We start from the raw sequence: 27673 nt of genomic DNA, 5'->3' as shown, positions 1-27673 counted from the left end.
TTCTCCCACGGGGGAGAGGGAGAGGATTAAGCAGTAGCGTGCCGTCATTGGAAGCGGTGGAAGCGCCGCTTCCCTTGTATTTTATAAAATATAAATTTTCATATTTTAACGTAGTTTGAATAAATTAAAAATAATATTTTATTATAATTGCATTATGTATCTTATTACAAATTTTTATACAGTAGAGCATCGATTATCCGACCCCGATTAACCGTTACATCGGTTAACCGACCGCGTTCTAGTCGGCAAATTCAAATGTCCGCTAGTGATGTGGCGCTACAATATTTGGCTATGTCTTGGCTACTTTAATATTATTTTTGTTAAATTTTTGCGTGTTTTAGCTGGCAACATTGATTCGACCATGAAAGGGAGGCCAGTATTTAAACCAGGCCAGAGTCAAGGTCCTAGAATATAAGGTTAGCTCATACAGCCGATTTAGCCACTTCCTGCCAGATTCCGGATATACGTCATCCCTAGTCGATCCGTGGTCGAGCGACTGTTTCACCACAGTAAGCGAGGGAAGAAAATTTTGGAATTTCACTATTTTTGTTACTTTGTTCAGCGTTTTTAGACTCATAATCTTCGAAGGTAAATATATCTATCGTTATTACTATTATTAAACATAATTATGTCGATAAAAATTGTACGGAAGTAACAAAAGTGTTCCTAGAACCGTTTGATAATCTGTTGTTGTCTTTACTCTTCGTTCTGTAGAAATTACAGAATATGGTTACGGATAAAATATATTTATTACTAAAATACTTAAAAATACTAAGAATAGTTTTCTGCATGTATAAAAATAGTATCTGCACGATGAAACGACGACTACAGATAATAAGCTGGCCCCGTAACAGGGTGGTGACACTTTTAAGATAATTCGAGGTGTAAAAAAGAAATATTGTTTATTATTAATTAATATAACTTTTTAAAATATGCATATTTACGTAAAATGCTTAGAAAATGCAAAATATAAAAATGTTTTATATATTTAGTATAAATTTATTGTAGTGTTATTTATTCGTATAATAATTTTTATGTAAGAAATGTTAATACTCCTTTTTACCACTTCAGAATATTATATCTTGATTAGACTTATTTGGAAAAATAAAAAAATACCTAAATTTTATTATTATTTTTTTTAGATGCCAGAGAACATGTGCTGTTGCAACTTGTAATAAAACCTATTGTAAAACAAAGTTATTAAACAGGAAAGTTAGTTATTTTACATTTCTTAAAGATCCAATAATAAGGAGAAAATGGATCCATAATTGTAAAAGAAAAGATAAATTTAATCCTGATTCTTGTCATGTTTGCTCCGATCATTTCACAGAAAATGATTTTGAGAGAAATTTAAAAGCCGAATTATTAGGTTTATTGGCAAGACCTAAACTAAAGAAAACTTCTTTACCGACAGTAAATTTAGGAAATATAGAAAATGAAAATATTAAGCAGTCAAATGAAAGAAAGAATCGTTTATTAAAAAGAAATAGAAAAAACCTGATAGAAAAACTTTTAGATGTAAATAAACAGGATAAACCAGAAGAATCTCTTAACAAATGTAACAATTGTAAAACTTTAGAAGATCTTAATTTTAAATTTAAACATGAAAATTCTATTTTAAAAATGAAGATTAAACATATTGAGATAAGAATGCAAGCAATCCAAAGAAATCTGAAATTGTTGAAAAGTAAAACTGTCATCATTCAAAAAGAACATGAAAAATTGAAAAAAATAAAAAAGATTTTGTTATATCAATATTGAAAGGTACCTTTACAGAAACACAAATATATAATCTGCTGGAGAGAAAAAAGAAAATTAAATGGAAGAAAGAAGATATGAATTTGGCATTTACTTTGAGATATTTAAGCATAAGATCATATTTATACTTAAGAAATCAAATGAATATCCCGTTACCTGCAGTTTCGACACTTCGACGATGGGCTTCAAAAATAAATCTTTGTCAAGGCATATTAAATGATGTTATAAACATCATGAAAATTAAAGGCTTTGAACTTTCAGAAGAGGAAAAACTTACAGTTCTTCAGTTTGATGAGATGAAGGTAAATACTGTATATACTGTACTCATATTGATAAAACCACATAATTCAATAATTATTTTAAGTTTCTGTTTTAACATTTTACTGATATTTCAGGTAAAGCGTATATATGAATATGATAAAGTGAGGGATAAAGTTGTTGGACCCAATAATCAAGTTTTAGTAATGATGGCAAGAGGACTATTTGCATCGTGGAAACAACCAGTTTACTTGGATTTTGATGTTAAAATGAAAAAAAAAAACTGTTATTTACTGTTATTTCAAAACTTTTTGATGCAGGATATACTGTTGTTGCTGTTGTTAGTGACTGTGGTGGACAAAATATAGGATTATGGAAGGAATTAGGGGTAAATATATTCAATACTAAATTTATACATCCATCTAATGGAAATAATATATACTATTTTCCAGATGCACCTCATTTGTTAAAACTCATTAGAAATTGGTTTTTAGATACAGGTTTTGTAACTTCAGATCATACATTAATAAACAAGGACTCATTACAACAGTTACTTCAAATAGATTCCAATGAAATAAAAGTTTGCCATAAATTAAAAGAAGAGCATATTACGTGTCAAAAATTTCAACGACAAAATGTTAGATTAGCTTGTGAATTATTTTCTAACTCTACAGCTATTGCTATTAAAAGATATATTAAAACTGAAAATGCTTTAGCAGCTTCTGAATTTATATCATCAATTAATGCATGGTTTGATGTTATGAATAGTTCAACACCCAATTTTCATTACAAAATTGATTATCCCTCCAAATGTGCTTATGGCATTAACATAACTGAACAAAATAATATACTTGATAATACTTACAGAATAACTGAAAGTATGAGATGTGTATCTAAACAATCACTTCAAACATTTCAAAAACGAATGCTTATATCTATTAAATCTATTAAAGATTTATTTTTCGACCTTAGTTCAAAATTTCCTAAATACCATTATATCTTAACATGTAAAGTAAATCAGGATTCTTTAGAAAATCTATTTTCACAGATTCGAACTAGAGGTGGTTTATATGATCATCCTAGTCCACTCGAAGTAATATATAGAGTAAGAATGATAATTTTAGGCAAATCACCAGGAATATTGCAAAATAAATTAAACACAGAAGATCAGATAGCTGAAAATTATTTAATAAATGAAATGTTGGAAGAGGCAGATTTACTGCAAGAAGTTTCAGATGTGTCTAGTTTTAAAGAACAAGGATTATCTGAAAATTCATGCAATGTAAATGATGATGATTTATGTGAGATATCTCAGGAAAATGTATCCAAATTTAGGAAGTGTCAGTCACCAAAATAAATATGAACATAATTATACAATAATGTCCCTTGTTCAGGATTTATCTTCTGGTGAGCTATCACAACCACCAGATTTCTTTAATTTAGTTAAAAAAATGGAATCAATTTTTACAAAAACTGTGAAACAGCATTTCAAATGTAAAACGGTTTCATCTATTACATCATTAATTAAACAAACAATTAACTTGCCAGAAGACAACACGAAGCAACACGCAACGGAGAAAAATTCAACAGGAAGCGATACGCAACGGAGAAAAATTTGAACATCGGACAGATTAATGTATTTTTTCGTACAAAGTCGGAAACTGGAACAAATCATTAACTGGAAGGACCCCAGTCCCCAATTGGTTCCACTTATCGACGCTCTACTGTAGTTTATTTTCAATACACCGGTACGGGCATGGATATTTCGTCGACGAACTTTTTAAAACATCGCGCGATTCCGTACGGCCGGTGTGCCGGATAAAAAAGATAAAAAGTAGGCAAACGACCAAAAGCGCGACGAGAAGTAGGCACGGGAAAAGAATAACTCTATAAGATGGAAATCGGCACAGTGAGTAGGAGGGTGCAACGGGCCCGGGACGAAAGGGTTCCGAATCGGATGGTCAAAAATACTATCGATATAATATTTTTATTTTCAAAGTTTAACGTGTTTGGTTCGATTTTAAAAAATAACCCACCATTTCTACGGTTCGTCTTTTCCTTCCGAAAACAAAAAGCGGAGCAAAAAGTAAAATCTCTCAGGGCAGACCAGATCCGGTGGGAACACCGCCATTCCCACGTCAGGCCATGACCGCTCCGACGTTTGGCGTACGCCTCTAGTTGGCAAGTACGCGGGGCAGCGTCCGACCGATACCTTCGGGCGGAGGGGAGAATTTAAAGCCGCCGGAAAAACTCGGACGCGCACCTTCCGTAACAGAAACGAAAGGAGGAGGTTATTTCCGGCGGTCGATAAGGAGACGCCCCCCTTTGTTCTGGTTATCTGGAATGGGGGCGAAGTCCGTCCGGGCGGGGGGCGGATTCCGTCGCCTGTCGGCGGGAGTGGGAATCGCGGGCCCGAAAAGAGAATCCGTTACCCTTTCGACGACATTGGCGAAAGTGGTCGAGATGAAGGTGGCGGTGCCGTTTCTTCTTCTCCTGTGCCTGGGGATCCACCCCGGTCGTTCCGACGACCCGGACGGTGAGTAGTGCGTTTGCCTTTCTCCTCGGGCTTAACCGGAATCGAAGGGCCGAGTAGGGATTCGATGGCTTTTGCCTACACTCGGCCTCTTAAGGGCCCGAGTGTAGGTCTCTGGAGAAACGGACGTTTGCTTTGGATACGCCCGTTTGCTTACTGCACGTACTGTACAGTACGTCTACGTTGAAAAAACGATAACCCGGATTTTCCGAAAAGGAAGTTAGGATTTTCTCCAGAAAAATCACCGAGATACTTCTAGGTATCGTTGTTATACGTCGTTCGAACTTCAAATTATGAAAATTACCTTTTAAGTATTCTTCGGGAGTTGTTTAGAATTGGGTACGATCCTGAGTGTCGTTTGTAGCCGATCGGTCTTTAATCGACAAAGAAAGACGAAGGCCCGGTCGTTCTATCGACGGTTTCCGTCGATGAAACCGCCGGGCCTTCGTCTTTCTTTTTACGTCGTCCATTGCCCCAGCCACGGAAAAACATTGGCGCTTGGACTGAGAAACGTAATGGTGGACGGTGGCCGATTTAAAAGGTTAAACCCAGCGTGCGTTCAAAAAGTATATATGGAATAAATGCTGTGGCGACCGCAGAATATGAAAAGGGGGCACAAACTATAAAAAGGGGCGCGATACAGTACATTACTCAGGGAGCTTCGAACCCTGCAATTCGACGTCCGATGGGCGCTCCCACCAGGTGGCGCCGATTGCACCGGTGGGCTAACTCAGGCCTGGAAAACCGGGAAATGGGATTTTGGTGGACATACCACCAAGTTGCAACAAACGTCGTTCGTTAGTTTCTTTTATATTTGCACAATAGGCTAGAAGTCGCGAATTTTCTGTCGCTTGAGCCCCTCGGGGATTAGGAAAAGGACAACCCAGACAAAAAACAGGCCACGTGCCCCAATGTACGGACGCCCCCGAATAAATGGGATGATAAGGAAATTTTCTAGTTGTTTCCGTAAAAAAATTACTCTGCCTGGGGAAGGAGAGTTTAATAAACGAAGGGAAGATAAAACTTTCGAAATCGTCCAGAATAATAAAGACTATATTAATCCCGACAGCTTTAAACTTAAGGGAAATTTTGCATTCCCTATCAAAAACGACTCGTACTTCGGTCGGAGGCAAAGAAATGGCCTCGGGTACTTTGGACTCTCCTTATCTCCCATCTTCGATTTTTAATCTTAAAAATTTTTTTTATAGTTTTCTTTATTAAAATCGCCATTTTTTTCTATTGAGCCGCTACCCGGTAAATTAAAAACTTTTTAAAAAACGAGTTAAGCCAGTTAAAACAACGATTTTGTAATTAAAAAATATATTTAAACACATTACGAGAACTAAAACGAAAAAGTATAAAAGAACTTGGAAAGAATTTATTTTCCGGGAACCATTTTTCTTTTATATGCTTTGTTGATCGTTTCTGACATAAAATAATTAACCACGTTACGGTATGTCGTCCTAAAACATTTCCTTTTCCTAACTCTGAAGTAACTCGTAACTTATAACCCGTATTTCTAGTCTTAACCATATTTATTACTTATTTATATATATATTTTTACCAAGATTTACAAAAAAAGGAATATGTGCCTTCTCACCCCAAAAGGCCGCGTGACCAGCCAATAGTATTTATGAAGATTTAGGCCTAGACCAAGGAACGAATTTCGTCAAATGCGTAAAAAGCCATGCGGTGGTGAAGCGAATTCCGTTTTACCACCGCATACAGCCGTTCCATTAAAGCCATCGTCCGTAATTTATGTGCCTCACGCCGAGCCACTCAGAGGTTTTTGGAAGTTTTTTTATTCTAGGAAACTACGTAACTACGGTTGCGGAGATAAAATAACGAAGTTTACATTGTCACCTAGAAACAAAACTTAGGTAAGTTCTGCTGGTGGTTATCAAAAGTATTCGTAACGACTGGTCTCGGCTCCGTTCGTATTAATTACCTGTTAAATCGACCGAATAAGGTAAACTCTTTTCGCTGGACGACGTACAGTACGTAACGTCGGCTTAGTAAAAGTGAATGCGTCGCCGATATGGCTAAAAGAATGGGTGGACGATCTTAAAATCATGGCTATTTCCGTAGGCGTAAAGTGATTTTAAATGCCACGAAACCCAGCGTCGTTACGTAGGGTACGATGAAAAATAAATCGACGAGAAATGTCGTGGCTAATCGATAAGTCGAATTGAGATTATTGAATGGATAAAAGTAATGATCGAAGTGCACGGTTATCGTATTGTAAAACCCCGAAAACCAGGTGGAGCTATAATAACGAAGCGGCAGTCCCCGAGAATCGAGTCGAGCCAGCGTATGCGTCAAGCATTTCTGCTTCTATTTATTTATTAACTCGAAAGCTTCGTGTGTGCATTAGAAAAGCTTTAAAATTAACCATAGGAAATAAATTTTATAACGAATTACGGTAAACGTGTTTTTAACTTCTTTTATTTAACTAACGCCACACGCTACTCGTAATAGAAATAAAATGCACCTAGTAGTAGAACTATGAGGTAACAAAATAAATAATGTCATTTTTTGAAATGTCAATAAAAATTTACATGTTTTTCGTTTAAAATAATTTTACTCGTCAAAATAATTATGTTCGCATTCAATTACTTTCTCTACAGGAGAGCAGTTTCAAAATACCATTTTTATAAATGATCCCGAAAAGAAGTCTACCTTTGTCGCGAGTACTTCAACGTTGGTCAAACTCGCACATTTGTTCAGTGAACGGTTACAAAGAGTAGATGAGAAATTAAGGCTCTGTGCCGAATCGTCGATGTGTTTCTGTTTTTACAAGATAAAGCTCACCCACACATTGCAGAAATTACAAGAAATAAAATAATGCAATTGGGATGGAAACTTTTATCTCATTATTGCTATTCCGCTGACTTATCTCTGTTGGATTACCACACTTTTTTTTATCTTTCGATAATCATATCTCAACAATGAAAAACAATTTACAAATCGCACGGATATAAAGGAAGAAGTAACTCAATTTTTAATGCTATAAATGATATTTTCAAACTGCTCTCCCATTGGGAAAGTGTAATTGAATGTAAAAATGAGCATTTTGATAAATAAAATTTTCAACAAAAAATACAGCATTTTTATTCACATTTCAAAAAGACGGCATTTTCTATTTGGTTCCTGAGAATGTATATGTATATTTTTACTATATATGTATATGTATACTTTACTGTATATGTACTGTATATGTATATTTTTATTTTTAATTCACAAGAATGGTAAAGAGCTGTGCTGCCTACGGAAATCGCAGAACTTATCAAACCAACTTTTAACGTAGATTACTGGCTTCCGTAGGACATTGGGCAAAAACATTGTTTATCGTAAGAGATTTTTTGATGTTAAATTTCGTCGTATAGTTGTAATTTTTCATTCTTGACAATTTTTTATAATACCACAAACAAAATTCAGCATTATCTCGGTCAAAAAATTACGTTTTGTATTTTTTCAATATCTGTTTGAAAAATATCCGCGGAAATGATTAATTTCAAGGATATTTTTCGATATTATATAGTCCGGCCGAACCGCATCAGATTAAATAACATGTAACTCAAATCCGCAAAACATAAAAACTTCGAGTTGGAGAATCAGAAAGAGCAGGAGCGGGTCTAGATTTTTCGGGGCGTAGGGCTTATTGAAGTTCAATGGGGCTCCATTTTTGTTAGGCCTATATTAAGAATTATTACAATAAAAAAATTAATACTATAAATGATCATTATTATTATATTATTAATTTAAACTATTTTTTATTATACGATAAGTGCTCATTGTTAATGAAAAAGTATTAAAATTTATTATAATAATTCAATTTTTGTGGGCCCTCGACATTTGGGGACCCAGGGCTTAAGCCAATTAGTTTCTATGTAGATCTGCCCCTGAGAAGGAACATCAAAAAATATTTCTAGATGAGCCCTGGCTAGAATGCCGGATAAATATACCGAGTGCTAAACCCGAAAATACAACAAAAACGCGCAGCTCGTCATTTTTGACTTTAGATGTAAATTTATAAACATAATTTCAGGTTTGCATATTTTTGGCTACATTATGTCGCTGGCCGGTTTTTTCTTATAACTGTAATGCTTTCTTTCTTTCTGTTTAGAGTCGAATAAAAAACATTTATACAGATTGGCTAAGTAGAAATCGAGAAAACTGAGACCGAAGGTTTTCCCAGAAACGTTAGATAGACGGATAAAACATGTAGGAAATGAGGCTGCCTGTAATAAAGCTAACGAGTGTTTTCTTTGTCGTTTTTACGTTATTCTTTATTCGTGCCTTCTCTTTTCCAACGTCGAGTTGAAAAGAAAACAAACTCTCCTGCCTTAACAATATGGCGGTTTGTTCTAAGCGAATCCCCTTCCAGCTTCCAGTGCGCCGCTAATAGCAACAAAGAGCTGCTGCTCCAATCACATATTAAGGCAAACTAGGCAATACCGTAGCTTTCCACATGACGTCGGAGGCAATTTATGGTCGCGTAACCGTTTTCCTTCGACCATCCCCAACAGATTTATAAACTTCAATAAAGTCAATTAAATAATTTATATTCGTATATCTACGAAAAAGTTTCATAAATTAAATCATTTGGTTGTAGACAATTAATAGACATCCTCTATTTTCATTTGATACCAACACATATTTTAAATATAACTTTTTAAATTAACATTTAAGAATGCCTACCAAAGATTTAATGCATGTTACAAGATTTTTTTATGATTCACATAGTTTTTTCCCGAGTTTACTATTGATTATTTCAATATTTAATATTCTGGGCTGTATGTTAATGTACAAACGTTAAAGATTCATTAGTTTAATTTCAACTCACGGTATACGAGCTATATTTTTATTGATCTCCAACACACACATATACACAAGTATATACTGTAACTAAATGTAATAGACTACAGGTCTAATATTTAAAAAAAATCATACTAATTTTCCTATAATAAAGTAATTCGTTATCAAAACTGCCGATTACATAATTTAGTTATTATTTAAAACGAACAAATAGAGCTTATCTTTACTTTTCTCTATTTATCTGCGGCTTTGCAAGACCCGTGCCCTGGGCGTAGGGGTAAAATATTGAAGTCCTCCCTTAATTTTACCTACCTTTTACCGTAAACGAGATAGCGACTTTTCCAGATATTGTATTTTTACGTTGGTTCAACAAATTAAGCGTTACATCCGGCTGCCTGGCCGTTACTAGCGTCTCCGTCATATTACTAAACTACTCCACTGGCAATTCTTTCTGTTTGTAACGCGCTTATCTATGGCCAAATAAATGCGGAAGTTGTTCAGCCCGGAACAGGCAACGTTATAAAGTCCTAACTGTCCCTCACCCAACGGACTCGCAAAGGCATATTTCTAAAACCCACTGGCTTGTTTTCCCGTGAGCGGAGCTTAACAGTTCACCCAGGTATCGATAAATGTAATGATAGAAAGAACTACGCATAACAATTCTATGAAAATCCTACACGCCCTAGTTGTAAGTAAGCGGGCTTTTTTGGTTTATATTTTACTATTTAAAAACAATACGATAGGTCGTTCCGTACCAAACTGTTCTAATAACGGCAGACGTAAAGTATACAGATTTCGCTCTCGAGTGACGAAAATCGTGGAAAAATACGGCAAAAAAATCGAGAAGGCAGATGGGACACCGCATAAAAGAAATTTTTATGTAATGTGAGTATTTATAACGAATTTTGTGATTTCGTATCGATATTCATATAGGTTTATATATATCGATAATACGTCATACGCAATCGAGATAAATTATTATTATTTTAATAATTATATCTGTCGGACTAAATTAAGTATTCTTGACTTAATCAATTTATCGATGGTATCCGAGCACCAAAAGTTTAAGAAATATTGAAAATTCGCGATATTAATAAATTAACCATTATATATTTACTCTAATTCATTTCTTTAAAATATTTTGTTATTAATGTTTGAGGAATTCGGTAAGTCATTTCTCTCTTAAAGTGCAGCCGAAGTAATAAGTTCGGTGTCGACATTTAAACTTTTTGAGAAATTAGATAATTGATTTGGCTGCTAAAATTAATCGAATTCTTAAAATATAATTGCTCCTTAGACTTTCCATTTGTAAATCTAACATATAAATATGTTTCTCGCGTGAACCGAGACAAAATATTTTTTTTATTTATGCCTTAAAATATTTTTTTATTTTATATAACATCGTTATTATAAATAACAACTAGCTGACCCGGCCACGCGTTGTTGTGGCTCAAAATGTATCTATTATAAATGTATAACACTTTCCCCGTGGGGGTATTTCAAAAAATCCCTTTTTAGTGTATATTCTGTTGACGTAACCTATTAAAAATGCAAAAAACCGCATGTAAAATAGTATAATAGAAGCCGAGTTCTTCACGGTAAGCCTTAATCCCGTCCATCTCTTCCCACTGGGGGGAATTTCGACATGTATATTATATAAAAACACGTGCGTATTCGAATGCAACGTTGTGTCAAAATTTCAAAGGAATCGGTAGGAACAAACGAACGTTATATTTTATTTATACTTATATTATACGTTATACTTATATTATACGTATTATACGTTATATTAAATATTTTATTTATATAGATAGATAAAAATGATCTGCTTCAGTCCATTCTCACAGAAAAGCAGAATGCTTCACAGAAAAGCAAACTTAGGTCGTCGGAAGGTAGCGCCATCTGTTGGACATAAAAGCCTTAATCCATATATAAATATATTTTTGAAAGGAAGGAAATGGTGTAGGGGTATGAAAAATAGATAGTAGCCGATTCTCAGACCTACTGAGTATGCATATAAAATTTGGTAAAAATCGGTAAAGCCGTTTCGGAGGAGTACGGTAACAAAAATTGTGACAGGAGAATTTTATATACAGGGTGGGCCAGCGAATACGAAACGGCAGAGTGTTCGTGTTCGTCCAAGCAAAGCGCTCGGACAGGTCGATTTTACTCTCGAGGGGACATCTTTTGCAATAAAGTTTTTGCGATTCTGAATACAACAGACAACAAAAAATTTTAAAAACATTTATTTTGTATTAACTAAACAAACATTTATTTCGAAAAAAATGTTTGTTTAGTTAATATTCAGAATTGCAAAAACTTTATTGCAAAAGATGTCCCCTCGACAGTAAAATCGACCTGTCCGAGCGCTTTGCTTGGAACACGAACACTCTGCCGTTTCGTTTTCGCTGGCCCACCCTGTATAAGATTTACAGGTTAAATCATACTTATACTGCATTCCTTTCATTTAGTCTCTAATTATTTTTGAATTTATAATTAAATTACATTCACTATATAAATATTTTTATTTCTATATGTTTAATTGTATTATATTTATTAACTTCGTAATTTGTTACGTAAGATACGGATGGAATCACATCTGTGAGAGAATGACCGAACTGTCGACGGTAGAAATAACTTGGAGAAATTCTTTAAATTATAGAAATAATCAATCTTAAAAAAGAAAATGAATTATCGAAGAAAGAAATGATAAATACGAAATTGTTGTAGTTTTTATTCCAAGAGTAAATTATTAATATTGGTGCAAAAAAAAAATTCTTTAGAGTTGTTCCAAGAAAGGATTAAGAAAAGAGCGAAATTAACATTTGTGTTAGAAAGAAAGTGATATAATTTTCCTATTAATACAAATTGGAAGGAGATTGCAGCCGTTCGTTTCACCTCTTCTAGTAGAAACGATTGCGAATTAAAATGTTTGATAATGCAGATTTTAGATAAAGTTAGTCAAGTCGGATTCCAAGATTTCTTTTTGTAAATATTTACAAGTTAAACGAAGTGGCTGGAAGTGTTTGGAAATAGACAAAAAAACTAAATTATAGAAAATATTTTATTGTAATATAACAATATACAGGAATTTCATGAAATAAATAACTAAATAAACATCCTAAATCCTGCGCGTAATATATATAAAGTACTTTGCACGAAAATATTACAAATTTTTATATAATTTAATTGGGTGTAATTTCTAAATAAATTAAGACGTAAAAATTGACTGCATATTTAAAGATTAAAAATATTTTAAAACTGTTCATGTTTAAAATAATATACAGTTAAAGAATATAAGTTCCTTTTAGAAAACATCGAAATATTTTAAGCAAACAAATAAACACCGACAACCATTACGTAACGGTACTATTACACCCACTGCCAACCAATAACACCCGGATGCCCACGGGCAAATCAGCCAATGGGTTTTAGAAATATGCCTGGCAAACTACTCGACGTTCCACTTCGACTTACGACTCGAGTCGACCGTGACGTCACCAAATGTTCGACGACTTCTCACGTAGCAGATTGGTAATTTCCATTGCTTTGCAGATCCTTCGTTTCCGGATGTGACCAACTTGATGCGAAACGGTTTTGTGGCTCAGATCGAAATTAACAACAGACCGCAGGTGAGCTCCTTCGGCCTCTTCTCTTCCGGTTTCCGGAAGAGAAGAGGTTCGAAAGTATTTTTTTCGTTTGCAGGATGAGACCATATACGTCACCGAGTATTACTTCGCTGCCAAGAACCTGACCCGAGTGGAAATCATCCGGAAAGGAAAGGTGGAAAGCGTCTTCTTTTACCCCACCCAGGATCAAATCGTCGTGCTCAAAGGTCAGCGTCTTTCGGCTTCTCCTCCTTTCCGGGCCCACGCTTCCGTTCCCCACGGAAGTGGCCTGGCGGAAAAGGGGAAGAAATATGCCGGACCCTTCCAAATTTTCTCTTTCCGCAGATGGCGCCTGTCGGGTGGAGAAGGCGGGAAGTTCCGACTACCTGCTCAACTACAACTTCACCAATTGGCTGTATTCGCCTGGCGGAAAAACCATTTACTTCGGTCCCACTTCTTTACTCCGATCGGGCGCCGACAATCCGCAGGTAAGTGCACTCGAAGTAACCTTTTCCGCAAACGGACACGTCGACAAACGGGAAAGAAAACGTTTGGTCCGGGTCCGGCCCGTAGTTTACGCGGCCGCAGCCGAAAACCGACTGCGGAATCGAGTTCGGAAGAAAGATCCAGGCGGTAGGTGTTGGAAGAAAAATCCTGCTCAGAAATAGACGCGCGCGAGAGAGGCTTTTTTCTCTTTTTACCGCCACGTAGATACGAGAGACGGACGAAAACCGTCGTCGTGTCTATAGGCCGAATTCCAAATAATTCGAACCGGCCGTCGGATCGTTCGGTTTTAGAAAATAACCACCTAAAACGAGAAAATACGCCTGTGCGTCGAAGAAACTTTTTGTACTCTTAGGTTCGGCAGGATTTGCAGATAACAAGTGGGAAAGGGCGATGCCGAACTGCGCGTCAGATTTACAAATTTCTTTTATATCAATATTTGAAAAATAGGCTACCGGTCACGAATTTTTTGTTTGTCGATAAAGGGTCCCTCGAGAATTAGGAAAAGAGCGACCAGATGGGACTACTTGCTCTAGTGGCCCGGTGTGCCGTTGTCCCTATATCGGGCCTAATCTAGGATATGTCGTCTGGCCGTCCGCCCGAAAAATTTTGATAGACGGCGCTTCGGATGTATTAGAGTATTTAACGAACCGCCGGACAGAAGACTCCGGGATTTTTGTTTTTATCATTAGATGGTGGTCATTTCCCCTTATAGGATCGGAGTCGTCCTTGTCCCGCATAGACAATGCAAGGAAAACGTCTCCTTATTTCTAAGTAAACATTAGACTTACAATCCATTTATCAAACATACAAATATAAGAAAAGTACAATCATAAAAGTAACATACGTAGGATCTTGCCGCACTGACGATTGTGACTACTTGTCGCCTGTAGTGTTGGGAAGCAGCTCACTTCCCGAACACTTACGCCAGGATTTTTCGCGAAAAGGCCCTACCTAAAATAGCATTTTGTCTTATTAGGTGGTACAAGTCCGTACTTAATGCATTACCGTTTTGCGTTTCCAGCAGGCGCAATTGCATCCTGTCTCTTTCGAATCTGAGGCATTCGTTCGTTAGATGGTCTAAACTTTGAATTTCTTCACCACATTCACAAACCGTGCTTTCTCTTTTCTTAAGTTTTGCCAGATATTCTTTGGTGTTGGAATGTCCCGAGTAGATTTGTGTCCTCGGGTGGTCTAGCGTAACTTTAATTCTGTTACTCCTTTCTTCACATTTAGGAGTAGCCGGAAGGTGTGTCTACCCTATTCACCGTATATCCGGACAAATGTTTCTTGCCTAAGCAGTTTTTTGATATATGACAGAGAGATCCCGCAATATGATATTATTGGCAGTTGTACTGTCTCTTTGGCCAAGAAGTCGGCCCTTAATTCCATCTTTATTGTTAGTCTGCTTTTCTGAAACATAGTTTTCGTATCCAATGCCAATCCAAAGTCATTATATTGCTTTAGAGTTTGGATTGCTGCTCTACTATCTGTGATTATTATGATAGAGCAGGCATTCGATGAAGTGGCTAAAAAGAGACTTTAGTGGGTTTCCGTTAACCGTTGGTTCTTTGTTTTTTACTTTTTACTAGATGCAATACGTGGGGAAGGACACGGTGGAAGGCATTCGCTGTCACAAGTTCAACGGCGACTACTGGGCCAACGACGACATTCAGGTCGACTACTTCTTCTCCGGTAAGTTATTCGGCACTCCCCGCCCGAATCTAACCTACCTTTTATCGGAACTTTACCGGCCGATTACCTCCGTCCATGGCGTTCCGTTTCGCCAACGTTGGGCCGATTTTAAGTAAGTGTTCTTAAAGTAAAGAGAGAAGGAAACCCGGAAGGCCACCCAAGGAATTTTCCGGACGGGATTAGGTGCGGAATCCGACCACCAAATGTTAGGCGGAGGGACCCGGTAAAAGTCTTTCTAGAAACGATAATTTAAACGCCGTTAAAGGATCTTCTCTCCCCATCTTAAGGTATAAATTCCATACCACCGCGTTTCGGCTTCCGTTTCGTTTCGCATGGCCGCCCGCCGCCCGGTCGGACCGACATCTTTGCCTTTTCGTACGGCCCGACGCGGAACCGCTTCTGGTAAGGCCCGGGCACCCATTCTTTAGATATTTTTGCGCGTTAAGACCAAAACGGTGGTGGTTTTCCCATTTAAAAAAACTCTCGGGCCACACCCCTTTCGGCAGATCTCTCTCGGTCGACGACGAAACCTCGAACTAATCTTGAGCTCTGCCGCCTTGGCCTCTTATTCGTCTTTTAACTTACTGCGAAGAGAAGAACGAGCCCGCCACTCTACCACGGTCCGTTATCGCGCGCACCGGTCGAACGAAAGGTCAACAAATTCCCTCTCGTCTTAGTTTGGGCAGCGGAGAGGATTCTTCGCAGGCACCACCCCATAGAATTTGGCCAAATTCTACGGGAGTGGTGGGAAACGCTACAGACGGAAAGCCAAAATTTGCATGTTTTCAGAGGAGAATTGGGCTACGCCCACCAACGTCAGCCGGCAAATGGTTCCGATCAGAGTCAGACTGTACGGAAAAGGAAAGCCGATGGAAGACACCGACGAGGGGATGTTCGAGCAGACCTTGGACTACATCGTCTTCAGGACTTTCGTTTTCGACAGCCGCTTGCTCCGGGTAAGACTTCCGTTCGTCCGCCGTCCCCGCATTATCCTTCTCTAATCCCTCTTTCTTCGCACAGCCTCCGTCAGGATACGGATGCCAGGGACTGCTTAACCAGGGCCCGGATCCGCCCCCTCGCTCCGGAAAATTCTTCGTCTCCGGGGAATTTCGCAACCTGACCAACGACCAAAAGACGAATACAGACACCATCGTTCCATTCAGGGTAAGTTTCGTCTCCCGCTCGGAGCCCACTCCGTCCCGGCTCACCCTTTTCTTTTTCCAGCTGTGGTACCACTACGACAGGAGATTGGCCAGACTGGACGTCCGCGGAGGCCCGGACGGGTCCAAGTCCACCGTCTACGACTTTAACACGGGTGAGTACTCCCCGGGCGGACGCTTTCCCCGGTCCTTTCTCTAATTTTCCCATTTGGGTCTTTTTCAGGCATGATGTACGTGACCGCCGACCGAAAATGCGACGCCTTTCCCGTCCGCGGCCAGACGTTGGAGAGCTTTCAAGACGGACTGATCGGAAGCATGAAGAAGCCCAAAGAAATTCTGGGAGGAGAAGGAAACTTCTATTACCTGGGACAGGTGGGTACGAGTTATAATCCACAGGCGAAAGCCGGCCTTCCGCTTTGGATTTTAACCGAGATTTTTCCGACAGTCTTACGTTCGAGGAATGTTGTGCGACGTGTGGGAGACCGTAATACCGAAATCATCGGAAGAAAAGAAAGGACCGGCCAGGACTGTCTACACTTACTACTACACTAACGTGAGTGTCCTTTCCGGTCAAACAATTGTCCACTCCGCACCCCTCAGGTCAGAGCGTAGACGGGCGGAGTCTAGACGAGTGGCGCACCCGGAGTGGACCGGCACCCTCCGAAGAGAAAAAAAGAAACTAAAAACTTTTTCAAAAATCTTTTCCTAATTAATATTCGTTTTTTATTATATTGTGTCGCTTCTTCTATTTCTACGCTATTAATGAAGTGGACGTCTCGTAACGTGGGAATTTTATTGAATTGGCATTAAAAAGCTTTTTATCCGTTTAACTTGGCTCCCCCAAAATTGCCGACTCCACTGCGCTACTACGCTAGACGGACGAGACTAACCGTTCACCATTTTTTTTCTCCGCGAGATAAAATCGCACACAGTACGGACGAAAGTGACAGGTTGGTCACTGGTTGTGGTTGGAACCGACGAGGAATACGACTGTGTCGTTTGCCGTTTTCCATCCGCGGCGACCGGACCGGCGACGTGTTTGTAGAGGGAAGAATTAACGGAATAACGCAACGCGACGGAAGGGTCCTCTGCCCGGAAAAGAGTGCTTTCCGGGAGGACTTTGTTCGGGTGTTACGGGCTGGCAAAAAACTCCGGAAACTCCGTCTTGCCGGTCGCGGATCGGCCGGTAAGGCGCTACCCGCTACCGGTTTAGTTTTATTTCATTACTAGCAGGTGAGCCCGGCGTAGCTCGGACAGAAAATAACAACAGCAAAGATTAATATTATTAGATTATTTCGTACTTCTAAACTTTCTTTTATATTATATTATAGTATTTGATTTATATAACTAGAAAAGTTACCTTACGTGAGGGTTTATATGGCCAATTCTTCTAACACATTTTAAAAATTCTTTGAAATGTGTACAGTAGAGGAATAAAGAATTTTTAAAATGTGTTAGATTGGTCACTCGGTGTGATAAACCATTACCTATGATAACTTTTAGTATTTGATTTATATAACTAGATAGTATAGCAAACATTAAAGCGAAAACCATATAAAGAGTTAGGTTATTCCGTCAGGTTTATCGCCATACGAAATGGCACAGTTTCGTTGGACGAGCAGACACCGATTGAAAATAGATCTTCAATCTGATCAGACATATTTTTTCGTAATCGTTAACTCTAAGGGTGACTATGCAGACGCGAATTTAGTAGCGAGCGGTTGCAAGCGGTATAGTTCTGGCAAAGAAAAACATGAACAAGCGAGAAGCGAGAAATCTCGCTGGCGAGAGCGAATTTCTGGTTTTCGCACATATCTGACAGGTTTGATATTTATCGCATCTCGCCTCTTCTCGCGACATATTCTCGCTCACTCGGAAAATTCGTTCACTTGCGTCTGCATAGTCGCACCCTAAGAAACTGTACCATTCGCGGCCGAATATCAAACTGTAATCTGCCAACGCACGGTGTAAGATTTCGCCAATCTAGCCAGACAAGTTTATATTAAGAATAGAACAATTTAATTGTAATCGAATTATATTTACAATATTTACAATAAATCATAAAAAAAACGTAATTTTATACCTTACGTACTATCGCAACTATTTCTATTGTCGGAACTTCGATTTCTATACATCCAATTGATACCCAATATGTAAAACACATTCCATCAATCTTACTTGCACATAAACCCCAAGAACATCACTATTACGTGGTCGAACCATTTTAAAATTATTCGTACCTTTCCATGTTGCTTGGAAAATGTAATATTTTTATGCTGCCCCATTTCGTCATCGTATCGTATCGTCGTATAATTCTCGTCTCGACGTTACCCGTAAAAAGTTCATTATTCGAAATTTCATCGTACGAGATCTGTAGATATTTGAGATGATAAAATATAAAAAATGTACAAAATTTTTGGCAGTCTGTTACAGTCGTTAATTGTAATTAATTTCCTATTAACTTGCCAATACAGACGGGAGGTATTTCGTTAGAAGTCTAAAGGTTGGACAAATTTAAACTTAAAGTACATACCGAGTCACCGTGGATGTAAACGTTCCGCGGTGATTGGGTGAAATACCTGCAAAATATTTTATTTCGCAACCGAACATCAGAAAGCCACTTTCACCGTTCCAACTCTCCAACTAATCGGTTTTTGAACAACGATTAACAATACGAGCGGGCCGTATGGCTTTACAGTTTTTTGTGGATGGCTCGTTTGATGTATCGGAATCATTTTAAAAGATTATAAGTGAATATATTGTATGTTATTTTTATGACTTTTGTCCTGCTAGAGTAACAAAATTTTACATTGCGCAACCCATCAAATTTCGCCAAAAACGCACCAAATATTTAAACTCGGCACCCTGGAAAACCACTTAAAACATATTTTGTGCGGCCGGTAACCTGGTATTATGTAATTTTTCCATTCTAATGACACAGTACTGCTGGTCCGATAGAAAGACGGCATTGTCGAGGAAGAGGTAGAAGTAATCAATAGTCGTTGACCTCCTCCCGGAGAAGAAGACGGTCAACGAGTACTAACTCCGGTCTACTATTAATATTTTAAAAGTGATCCATGTTAGACGGGTTGTGATGGCCTGGCAGGTGATCGACGTTTCTAACCTTAACGTTCGGAAGACTTCGTATCACTTGTTTAAATAAAATATTCTGTAAAAATGCGAGAATAATTGCTTTTGTGTGATAATGTCTTTAACTTTTGGCATCAGCTTGCATAAACTACGTGGAAAGTTTGTTATAAGTTTGTTAGCCCAATAATTTTGTTTGGTAAATATTGGGTTTATAACAAAATTATTGGGCTGCAATTTGAAAAGAATTGTAGACCTATAAATTTCCACTGCCGTTTCGTTTTTTTCTGTCTGCGCTTCCTTAATCTCGAGAAAGTAGTTAGATGGTTGACCGACACGACTCTATTGCTAACGGGAAAAGTCTGATATACGGGGGCAAGAACACCGTTAAAAGAACCGAGAACATTCGGACGAAAAGTCGCAGCACAATAAATAATCGCCAGTTGGGTTATTTGGTTAAAGCAACGCCACACGCCAGCGGTCTGCCCAGGGGAATGCATCCCGTGAAAGCCGGACCCTATTTAGGCGTTACGTGAAGAAAACTACCGGATTTCGACGGTTTTATTCACTGGATTTTTCGGATTGCGAATTTGTTTGGCTTAGACAATTTGTCTGGTTTGGACTATGTTCTCGGATAAACAAACCCACACGTATGTATGCTCTGTATGAAAGACTCCCTGGAACTTCCGTTTGATGTGTAGCTAAACGACACACGAATGAAAGATGCTCGAAAATTATTTTAATTCGGTAAACAAAATGAAGTTATGGAGGAAAACAAATATAAAGATTTGGAATTTCCAGATTCATTAGACGAATACCAGACGTCAGAAATAACGTTTTTAAACAGTTAAAAAATTGTACCAGACATTTGGATTTATCTTATGCGTATCTAATTCTTTACAAACGATTCTTTAGAAGCATATAGAAGTTTACGAGTGTTTAACTAGTCGACGATGCATCTAAATTTTCAAACATCGGGTCTTTGAAAATATCTGGCAAGTTTTTTTAACCGTATTCCTTCCCTACCATTTAATAGTGTTCTTTAGTTCAAGCCAGTCCCGAAATATCCTTTCAACAGTAGGTTCACCGATTCTAAATAGGTGAACCTACTGTTAGGTCTTTATTAACAAATCCCTGTTTGTGTTTATCCTTTTCTACGTCCAACCTTACCCGTAATTGTTCCATATTAATAAATTCTACCGGTTGGGTAAATATTTCCTTAATTGGTATTCCACTATAAATGATAAAATTTGTAAACTTTACTTCTCTGGAAATTAAACAATTTATTTTTAAGCGCGGACCCAGCAAAAGGACCTTTCTAATAAATTATTTATCTCTTAAGATTAATTGAATTCTTCCATGCGTAAAATCACTAGCTATAAGAAGAAACGCTAATATGCCTACGATGTTTCTATTCCACAAATCCCAACTTTGATGGCTTCCGCCTCCGTTCGATCAAAGTCAAACTGCCCGTCGTGTTGTTTAAGATGCCATCTACCGCCAAGGAATCCAATACTTCCGCTTCGTCCGTACCCACGTCGGTCGAAACTAGCCTATTAAAAAAATTATTTTGCAGTCTAAATCGTCTGAACAATTAATGCCGGTCAGACGGCCCGGGCCGTTACGGCTTCGGCCTACCAAGGGGGCACCGGGAGAGAATCCGGGCGGTCGAAAAACCCAGGGATTTTTGGGAATAGCTCGGCCCTGTTTCAGACGCGTTTTTTTTTTCGGGCATGGGAGTGCCCGGTTCTTGTTCTTTGAATTTTCCAATAACCGACGGGTTCCGCTATTTTCCCCCGGTTTTTAACCGTCCTTCTCTTTTATCGGAAAGTCGCGGTGGTCTCGAAGGTTACCCGTAAAAGCTATCTGGTTTCTTTTATTTTCAGCATTACTGGTCGGTGGCGGTGGACGGAAAAGTGGAGGGGGCCAGTCCGGTCCGGGTGGAAGTTGCCGATTACGACGATCAAGGGGTAGGTACTTCTTCCCTATTGTCCGCTTTCCACGGTGCAGCCTGACGGAACACTTTCTGTCGTCTTTTGCAGGTCGGAGTTCGGCTGATCTACAACTTGTTCGCCTACGACAAATTTCCCACTTTCCGGTTCGGTCCCTTCGACGTCTCTGACTGCGCGGGAGTTCCCTCGCGCAAGAGCTACTTCCTCATCACCTTTTCGGGTAATTCTATATCCTTTCGTTCCTTTCCAATGCTCGTTCTGCCGTCCGGAAACCAGAGTCCTCCCTTTCCGCACCATTTTAAGGCGGTAGACAGAAGCAGTTAGCGGAACGAATTGAAATCAAATTGAAAATTAAGCGCTATTTAAGCGTTCGATCATTTAAAAAAGGGGAAAAACCGATATATTCTGCTAGCTTAGCCACTCGAACAAATAACCAACGAAGTAAATACTTAACGAAAGATTTGTTTAATATTAATTAAGTACTTATCGAGTGCTTCAAAAATTTATGTTTTAGACAAAATTAGAAATGCAAAACCGTTACTCGTATCGCACCCGTATTGGAGGTAAAAGAGTGAAATGTGATGAAAATCGGGTTGAAAATGAAAGAATTTATATGAATCAATGTGTACTAGCGTACCTCCGAGAGTTGGTCAATCCAAAGTGGTTAATGGCCGCTGGTGATGGCCGAATTAGGAAGATATCGACGACGGGCGACAATTTCTCTCGGAATGTAAGCGACAAGCTCGAGCCGAGTAAGAAAAGTCATTTTACCTATAGGCGTCGGTTTCGACTTCCGCCTCTTAGCCAGGAAAGTGAACTTTGAACCTTGGCCGGCGAAATTTCGCGCCATATGTTTCCGGTTCTGGTAGGAACGTTATTCCCGAAACTAGTCGACCCTTCCATCGACGACGAAATTTATTTATTTTTGGCCGAAAATTACGTGCCGTCCTCTTAATTAATCGAATTAGTCCGAGTCCGCCTGTGTAGACGTTGGGTTTGGGAAAATTTGTTTTTGTCATGTCTAGGAAACTTATTTTGCCTTTGCCTTGTTTTCCCTCCCGACCGTTTCATTCTTATTGTTACCCGCAGGAAGCGTCGAAACAGTGACCGCGGCGGAAGACGTGGCAGCCGTCGTCAGGGAGCAACTGAGGACTTCCATACCCACGCAGGCCAAAGTGTCTTCGCTGCGTCTGCCCTTCTTGCGGGTAAGTCGGGTGAGAGATAGGGCCGCGGGTCGGCCGTTCCCCGCCCACACTTCGCTTCCTCTTCTTCCAGGTGGATTTCGAACCCGGAATGATAAGCGTCCTGGGACTTCTTCTGGAACGCGTTCCCGCTCTGAGTAAGCTTTTTTTTTTCCTCCTCCGCGCAGACCTCGGAAGACGTAACGTTCCTTCTTTTTGCAGAAAGATTCACCGAGAGCGACGAGCACGACAAACCCAGAGAATTGGAGAAGGAAGTCCAAAACGTGGACTCCGAGGAAGACTGCGCGCAATTCTGCGTGGAGGCTGACGGATGCACGTGAGTGGAGGATATTTCTTCCTTCCCGGGGATCGGGCGCGATCGGGAAGCCAAGCACGTAACCGTAGGAAAAAATTTTTATCCCGGGCTTCGTTCCTCCCTCCGACGTCAACTGTCTCGGGGCCAAACGAATTTCCCGAAAAGAAAGAGATTCTGGCCGAAAATTCCAAACGGATAGGAAAAAACCCCGCCTAGCAACTTTCGAGTACGGGAGACTTTTTTCCATCCCGACCTGCGAGTTTTAAGTCGCATTTATACCCTTATAAATTGGTATAATAATATTACGCCAGAGTTTTTCTGCAAATCTACCGCATTTGACGACGTAGTTTTGCATTTATGAAAAAATAATTGTATAGGCTAACGTATTTCGTTACATTAGTGTGGGCGAAGTGGACCTACTATTAATTCGTGTATAATGTCTTGTAACTGTATAGGCGCGTTATCTTTCAATGGAAAGGAGTTACTCGGACCGTAGGGCACGATCCATCGCCGTCTTCTGCGTATTTCACCTCGTCGTTCCATATTTCGTCTATTTCCGTTAACTTTATCAAGGTTAAGGAAAATTTTTTGGCATTGTTCCCAATCGGCCCAGAGATCGAGTCTCGGCCAATAAGTTTTCGTAATAAAATAGGCCTATAGTGAGGGGTTGGTGATCCCAAATCAAAACGTTGTGTACCGGGAAGTAAACTGCACTCTGATTAGTTACCCCGTAGCCCGTAGTCGAGTAACCGGCGAGAAGTATTATCCAATCCCGTAGGACGGGAAAGATCTCTCTCTATGTTTTTTTTTTTTTTTTTTTTTTTACTAAAGACAACGGCCTCACACAAAGTGTTTAGCCGGTGGAAGAGAGGGGAGAGGAAGGATCCCTCCGAGCGGTGTAAGGTTACGACTCCCACTACTATTAATGTTGGCCTGCAAATTTTAGGCTGCAAAGCCGGAATTGTAGCATAAGCCGATAAGTAGTGCAGCTACATAAAAGTTAGACAGGGTAAAGTTTAATGCTTAAAGTAAAGGCCTCAAACTAAACTAAGCTAACCAGCCTGGTAAGAAGCGGAATAACCTAATGGAAACAACTAGAAAAAACAGCGAATGCAGTAATAACTTAAATTTAACTTAATTAACTTATAGCTATTTTAAATCTAACTTATTACTAAACGAGAATACCGACAAGATCGACAACCATCAGACTAGAGCGGGGCTGGCCACCATATAGTAAACACACTTAGCTTTCAAGATGTTTATGCCTGCTAAAGTTTTAGTCCTGGATTAACGATATTTAAATAAATTAAACGAATACAATTTAACTAGCGGCCTTGCTCGGGCAAAAAATAGCGGCAAAAATTAAGATTATTAGATTATTTCGTACTTCTAACCTTTATATTATTTTATATTACAGTATCTGATTTATATTTACAAAGGTTATCATAGGTAATGGTTTATCATACCGAGTGACCAATCTATTACATTTTAAAAATTCTTTAAACTCTACAATCTAAAGAATTTCTCAAATGTGTTAGATTTGTCACCCCTTTCATCGGGTGCAAGAATGAGGTCTCCCTCTTCCCAGGCTAATTAGAGAATTTTTAGATGGGTGTAATAATATCCATTTGTATGTCCTTGGTGTATGAATGTGTGATTTGTAGGAGTTGATGAAGTTGTTTTTGTGTGGATGCATAAAGTTTTATGTCATCCATGTACATGAGATGTGACAGTGTAAACTGTGTTGTTTTTTCGTGTCTGATATTGTAACCATATTGCGTGTTGTTTAACATGTTGGATAATGGGTTCAGGGCTAAGCAGAACCAGAGAGGACTCAAGGAATCTCCTTGAAATATTCCTCGCCTAATAAAAATTTGGTTTGTTTGTATGGAAGTGTTACTAACCCTGAGATGTAGTGTTGTTCTCCAGTGCTGCATAGTGTTTTGAAAGAATGCAATGAGTGATGGATGTATTTTGTACATGTGTAGAATATGTAGCAGCCAACTGTGTGGAACACTGTCGAATGCTTTTCTGTAGTCTATATATGCCATGTGTATGTTTCTGTGTTGTTTGTGTGCTTGCCGTAGAATGACTGAATCTATGAGTAACTGTTCTTTGCATCCCCTGTGGTTTCTACGACAACCTTTTTGCTGTTCTGTTAGAATGTCGTGTTCTTCAACGTGTTTGTATATTTTGTTTGCGATACAGGATGTCAATAATTTGTAGAGTGTTGGAAGACATGTAATTGGTCTGTATTGTGTGGGGTCTGTGGTATTGTTGTTTTTAGGTTTCATGTAGGTGATGCCCTGGGTAAGAAAATTTGGCATGTCTTGTGGATTGATGATGATGTGTGTTAGATGTTTAGCTAGTTCCTGGTGCAGTGATGTAAACTTTTTGTACCAGAAATTGTGAATGTTGTCTACACCAGGTGTCTTCCAGCTGTGTGTTCTGTTAACAGTGTATTGGAAATCATGAATGCTTATTTCAACACAGGGCATAGTTGGTATGTTGTGCAAGTTTCTGTTCTCCTCCTCGATCCAGCCTGCATCAGCATTATGCGTGACAGCACTGGACCAAAGAGAAGACCAATACGTTGTGAGTTCTTCTTCTGTTGGTGTGCCACTGTGCTGTGTATCAGTGTTTGCTTTGTTATTAATTTGTCTGTAAAAGAGTTTTTCATTGTTTGTAAATAATTTATTTTGTTGTTTTCGTAGTGTACATGTTTTGTATCGTTTGAGTCTACGTGCTTTGGCAGCAAGTTTTTGTTTTAGTGTATCAATGTATTCTGTAATGTGTGTGTTGTGATGTTCATGTTTTGTGTGTGTTTTTATTTTCTTGAAAATGTTTTTGAGCTGTTTCCTTAATTTGGGTGTTATGTTGTTTTTAGCGTATTGTGTCAGCTTGCCTAATTGCTGTCTAATGTCATTTATTTGTATTTCTATTCTTCTCTGCCAGGCAGGCTTGTGATAGAATTTTGTTTTCTGTGTGTTTGTCTGTGATTGTACTTTCAGCCCATGGTGTGTCACTACTGTGACTGCTCCAGCATAAACTAATGTATGAATGTCTGCGAGTGTAGAAATTGAATGAATGTAGTGTGGTAGTAAGGGAGTGTTTACGTTATTTAGTGTTTTTCCTACTTCCTTTGACGTGTTGATTTTTGGTATTCGTGGTCGTTGTGTGGGATCTGTGCCTGTATATTGCGTGGTCGTTGTGTGGGATCTGTGCCTGCACAGTGAGTGTTTCCTGAAATATATGTGAGAGTGTATTAACTAAATCCATGTCTATGTTATCAGTGATGGATGAGGAAATGTCTGTAGTATCATTAGTGGTAATTGTTGTATGTGTGTTATTATCAATGCTTGTTGCTGGATTATCCTGACAGGTTACATGATCTTCATTAATGTTAGATGTTTCTGTCTGTTGATGTATTTGATCAGCAACCTGTTGTTTGATAAGTTCAAGTGTTGTTTGTGGAATAAGGTTGTTGTGTATAATTGTTCTTTTTTGATCAACAACCCTTTGTTTGGTGACAGTGAGGTGAGGATACTGTTGTGTGAATCTATGGTGTAGTTGTTGTCTGTATGCTGTCATGTTTGTTTCGAGTTTTGTGATGGTGTAGTAACTACGGATGATAAACTTGTTCATTTCTACTGTCCATTTCATCCGTTGGCGTGGTTTTCCAGCCTTTGTGGTCTGTGGATGCATTGCCACAGAAACACCAAGGCTGGGTTTGTTCCTAACATCTGTTGAGGGCATTGCAGTAGCCATGCTTGGGCCGGTGCTGCTTTCGCCACCGGTAACCAAGGGAGACTGTGGCCTATTTTTCGAACGTGAGCCTCTGCCTAACCCACGAACGCGGACCTTGTTAACCCGGGCGACGTCCGAGCCGGTATCACACTTTGATCTAGTTATTACCATAATAAATATCTCCACAGAATGTGGGTGTGGTCACTCTTAGCTTCATTTCTCCCCATAGACCTTACTGGCATGGGTGTCCCTACCAGGAGCTTATGCTCCAGCCTGCATTGCCCTATGGATCAGTAAAATTACTGGGCTCTCCCACCACGACCAGGTGGTGACCACGGGAGAGTCATTATTATTATTATTATTATTATTATTATTATTATTATTATCATCATCATCATCATCAACTCAACTCGATTATAAGATTAGAATAAATGTAAAATAGCTGATTGAAAAAGGATGACCGGATGATAAACCGAAAGGACAATCGAAAAAGACAGACGATAAATGGAAATCGTACAATACGTTACCTGCCAGGTAACGTATCGTAGATTGGCCACTCCCAGACTAATATTAGTTACAGATAAAATACTCGTAGGCTGGGGAGGGGTCTCGAATAGCGGCGCCAGAGCGATTTACGGCCTCGGGCCAGTAAATCGCCAGGTACATAGACGAAAATATCGAATACGAAATCGGTCTCCGCGGGAGGAACGAATGGGGGTCGGAACCGCTGCCGAGCGTCCGGTCTTATAACATCTTATTCGACGCAGGGGTTTTCACGTGTGCGGACAGAAGTGCTTCTGTCTACTTTGGATCTGACCGAAGACTGGGGCAAGAAGTTGGACGTGGACGACTGCGCTTTTTATATACGTGAGTTTGCTTCCGCTTCCCATCCCCTCCTCATCCGCTCCGTCTAATTACCGTTTGTCATTTTTCGGCGCAGGCGTGGAAGCAGGAACCAGCACTAAGGACGTTCCTCTGGATCGGGCGCTAAGCAACCTGCAGGAAGCCGTGCAGAAAAAAAAACTGGTCATCGTGATCGAAGGAGATGACGGCGAG

General features: G+C 39.2%; 1 protein-coding gene across 1 annotated transcript; it reads left to right on the top strand.

Annotated features, from left to right (window-relative positions):
* The first annotated feature begins 4402 nt into the window (after nt 1–4402).
* On the top strand, nt 4403–27673 carry LOC136986025 (uncharacterized). The gene is made up of 17 exons (XM_067283475.1): nt 4403–4552; nt 12923–12999; nt 13073–13202; nt 13321–13463; nt 15072–15174; nt 15964–16130; nt 16195–16338; nt 16399–16489; nt 16558–16706; nt 16780–16887; nt 21308–21391; nt 21464–21593; nt 22463–22578; nt 22649–22712; nt 22777–22891; nt 27385–27484; nt 27558–27673. Exons 1-16 carry the CDS (start codon nt 4480–4482, stop codon nt 27431–27433), a joined length of 1743 nt encoding a protein of 580 aa, XP_067139576.1. The 5' UTR covers nt 4403–4479; the 3' UTR covers nt 27434–27484; nt 27558–27673.

Source organism: Centruroides vittatus, unplaced genomic scaffold, assembly GCF_030686945.1.
Source record: "Centruroides vittatus isolate TY-2023 unplaced genomic scaffold, ASM3068694v2 contig_986, whole genome shotgun sequence".
In the NCBI taxonomy this organism is placed as follows: domain Eukaryota; kingdom Metazoa; phylum Arthropoda; class Arachnida; order Scorpiones; family Buthidae; genus Centruroides; species Centruroides vittatus.
The sequence above is the reverse complement of the archived record's forward strand: the minus strand, read 5'-3'. Positions and strand labels throughout refer to the sequence as shown.

Bases quoted from the DNA above. Each gene is read 5' to 3' on its own strand.
- LOC136986025 (XM_067283475.1), top strand. From the start codon at position 4,480: ATGAAGGTGGCGGTGCCGTTTCTTCTTCTCCTGTGCCTGGGGATCCAC. The intron at 16,131-16,194 runs GTAAGACTTCCG...TTCTTCGCACAG, and splicing joins TCGACAGCCGCTTGCTCCGG to CCTCCGTCAGGATACGGATG. The intron at 22,892-27,384 runs GTGAGTGGAGGA...TATTCGACGCAG, and splicing joins GTGGAGGCTGACGGATGCAC to GGGTTTTCACGTGTGCGGAC.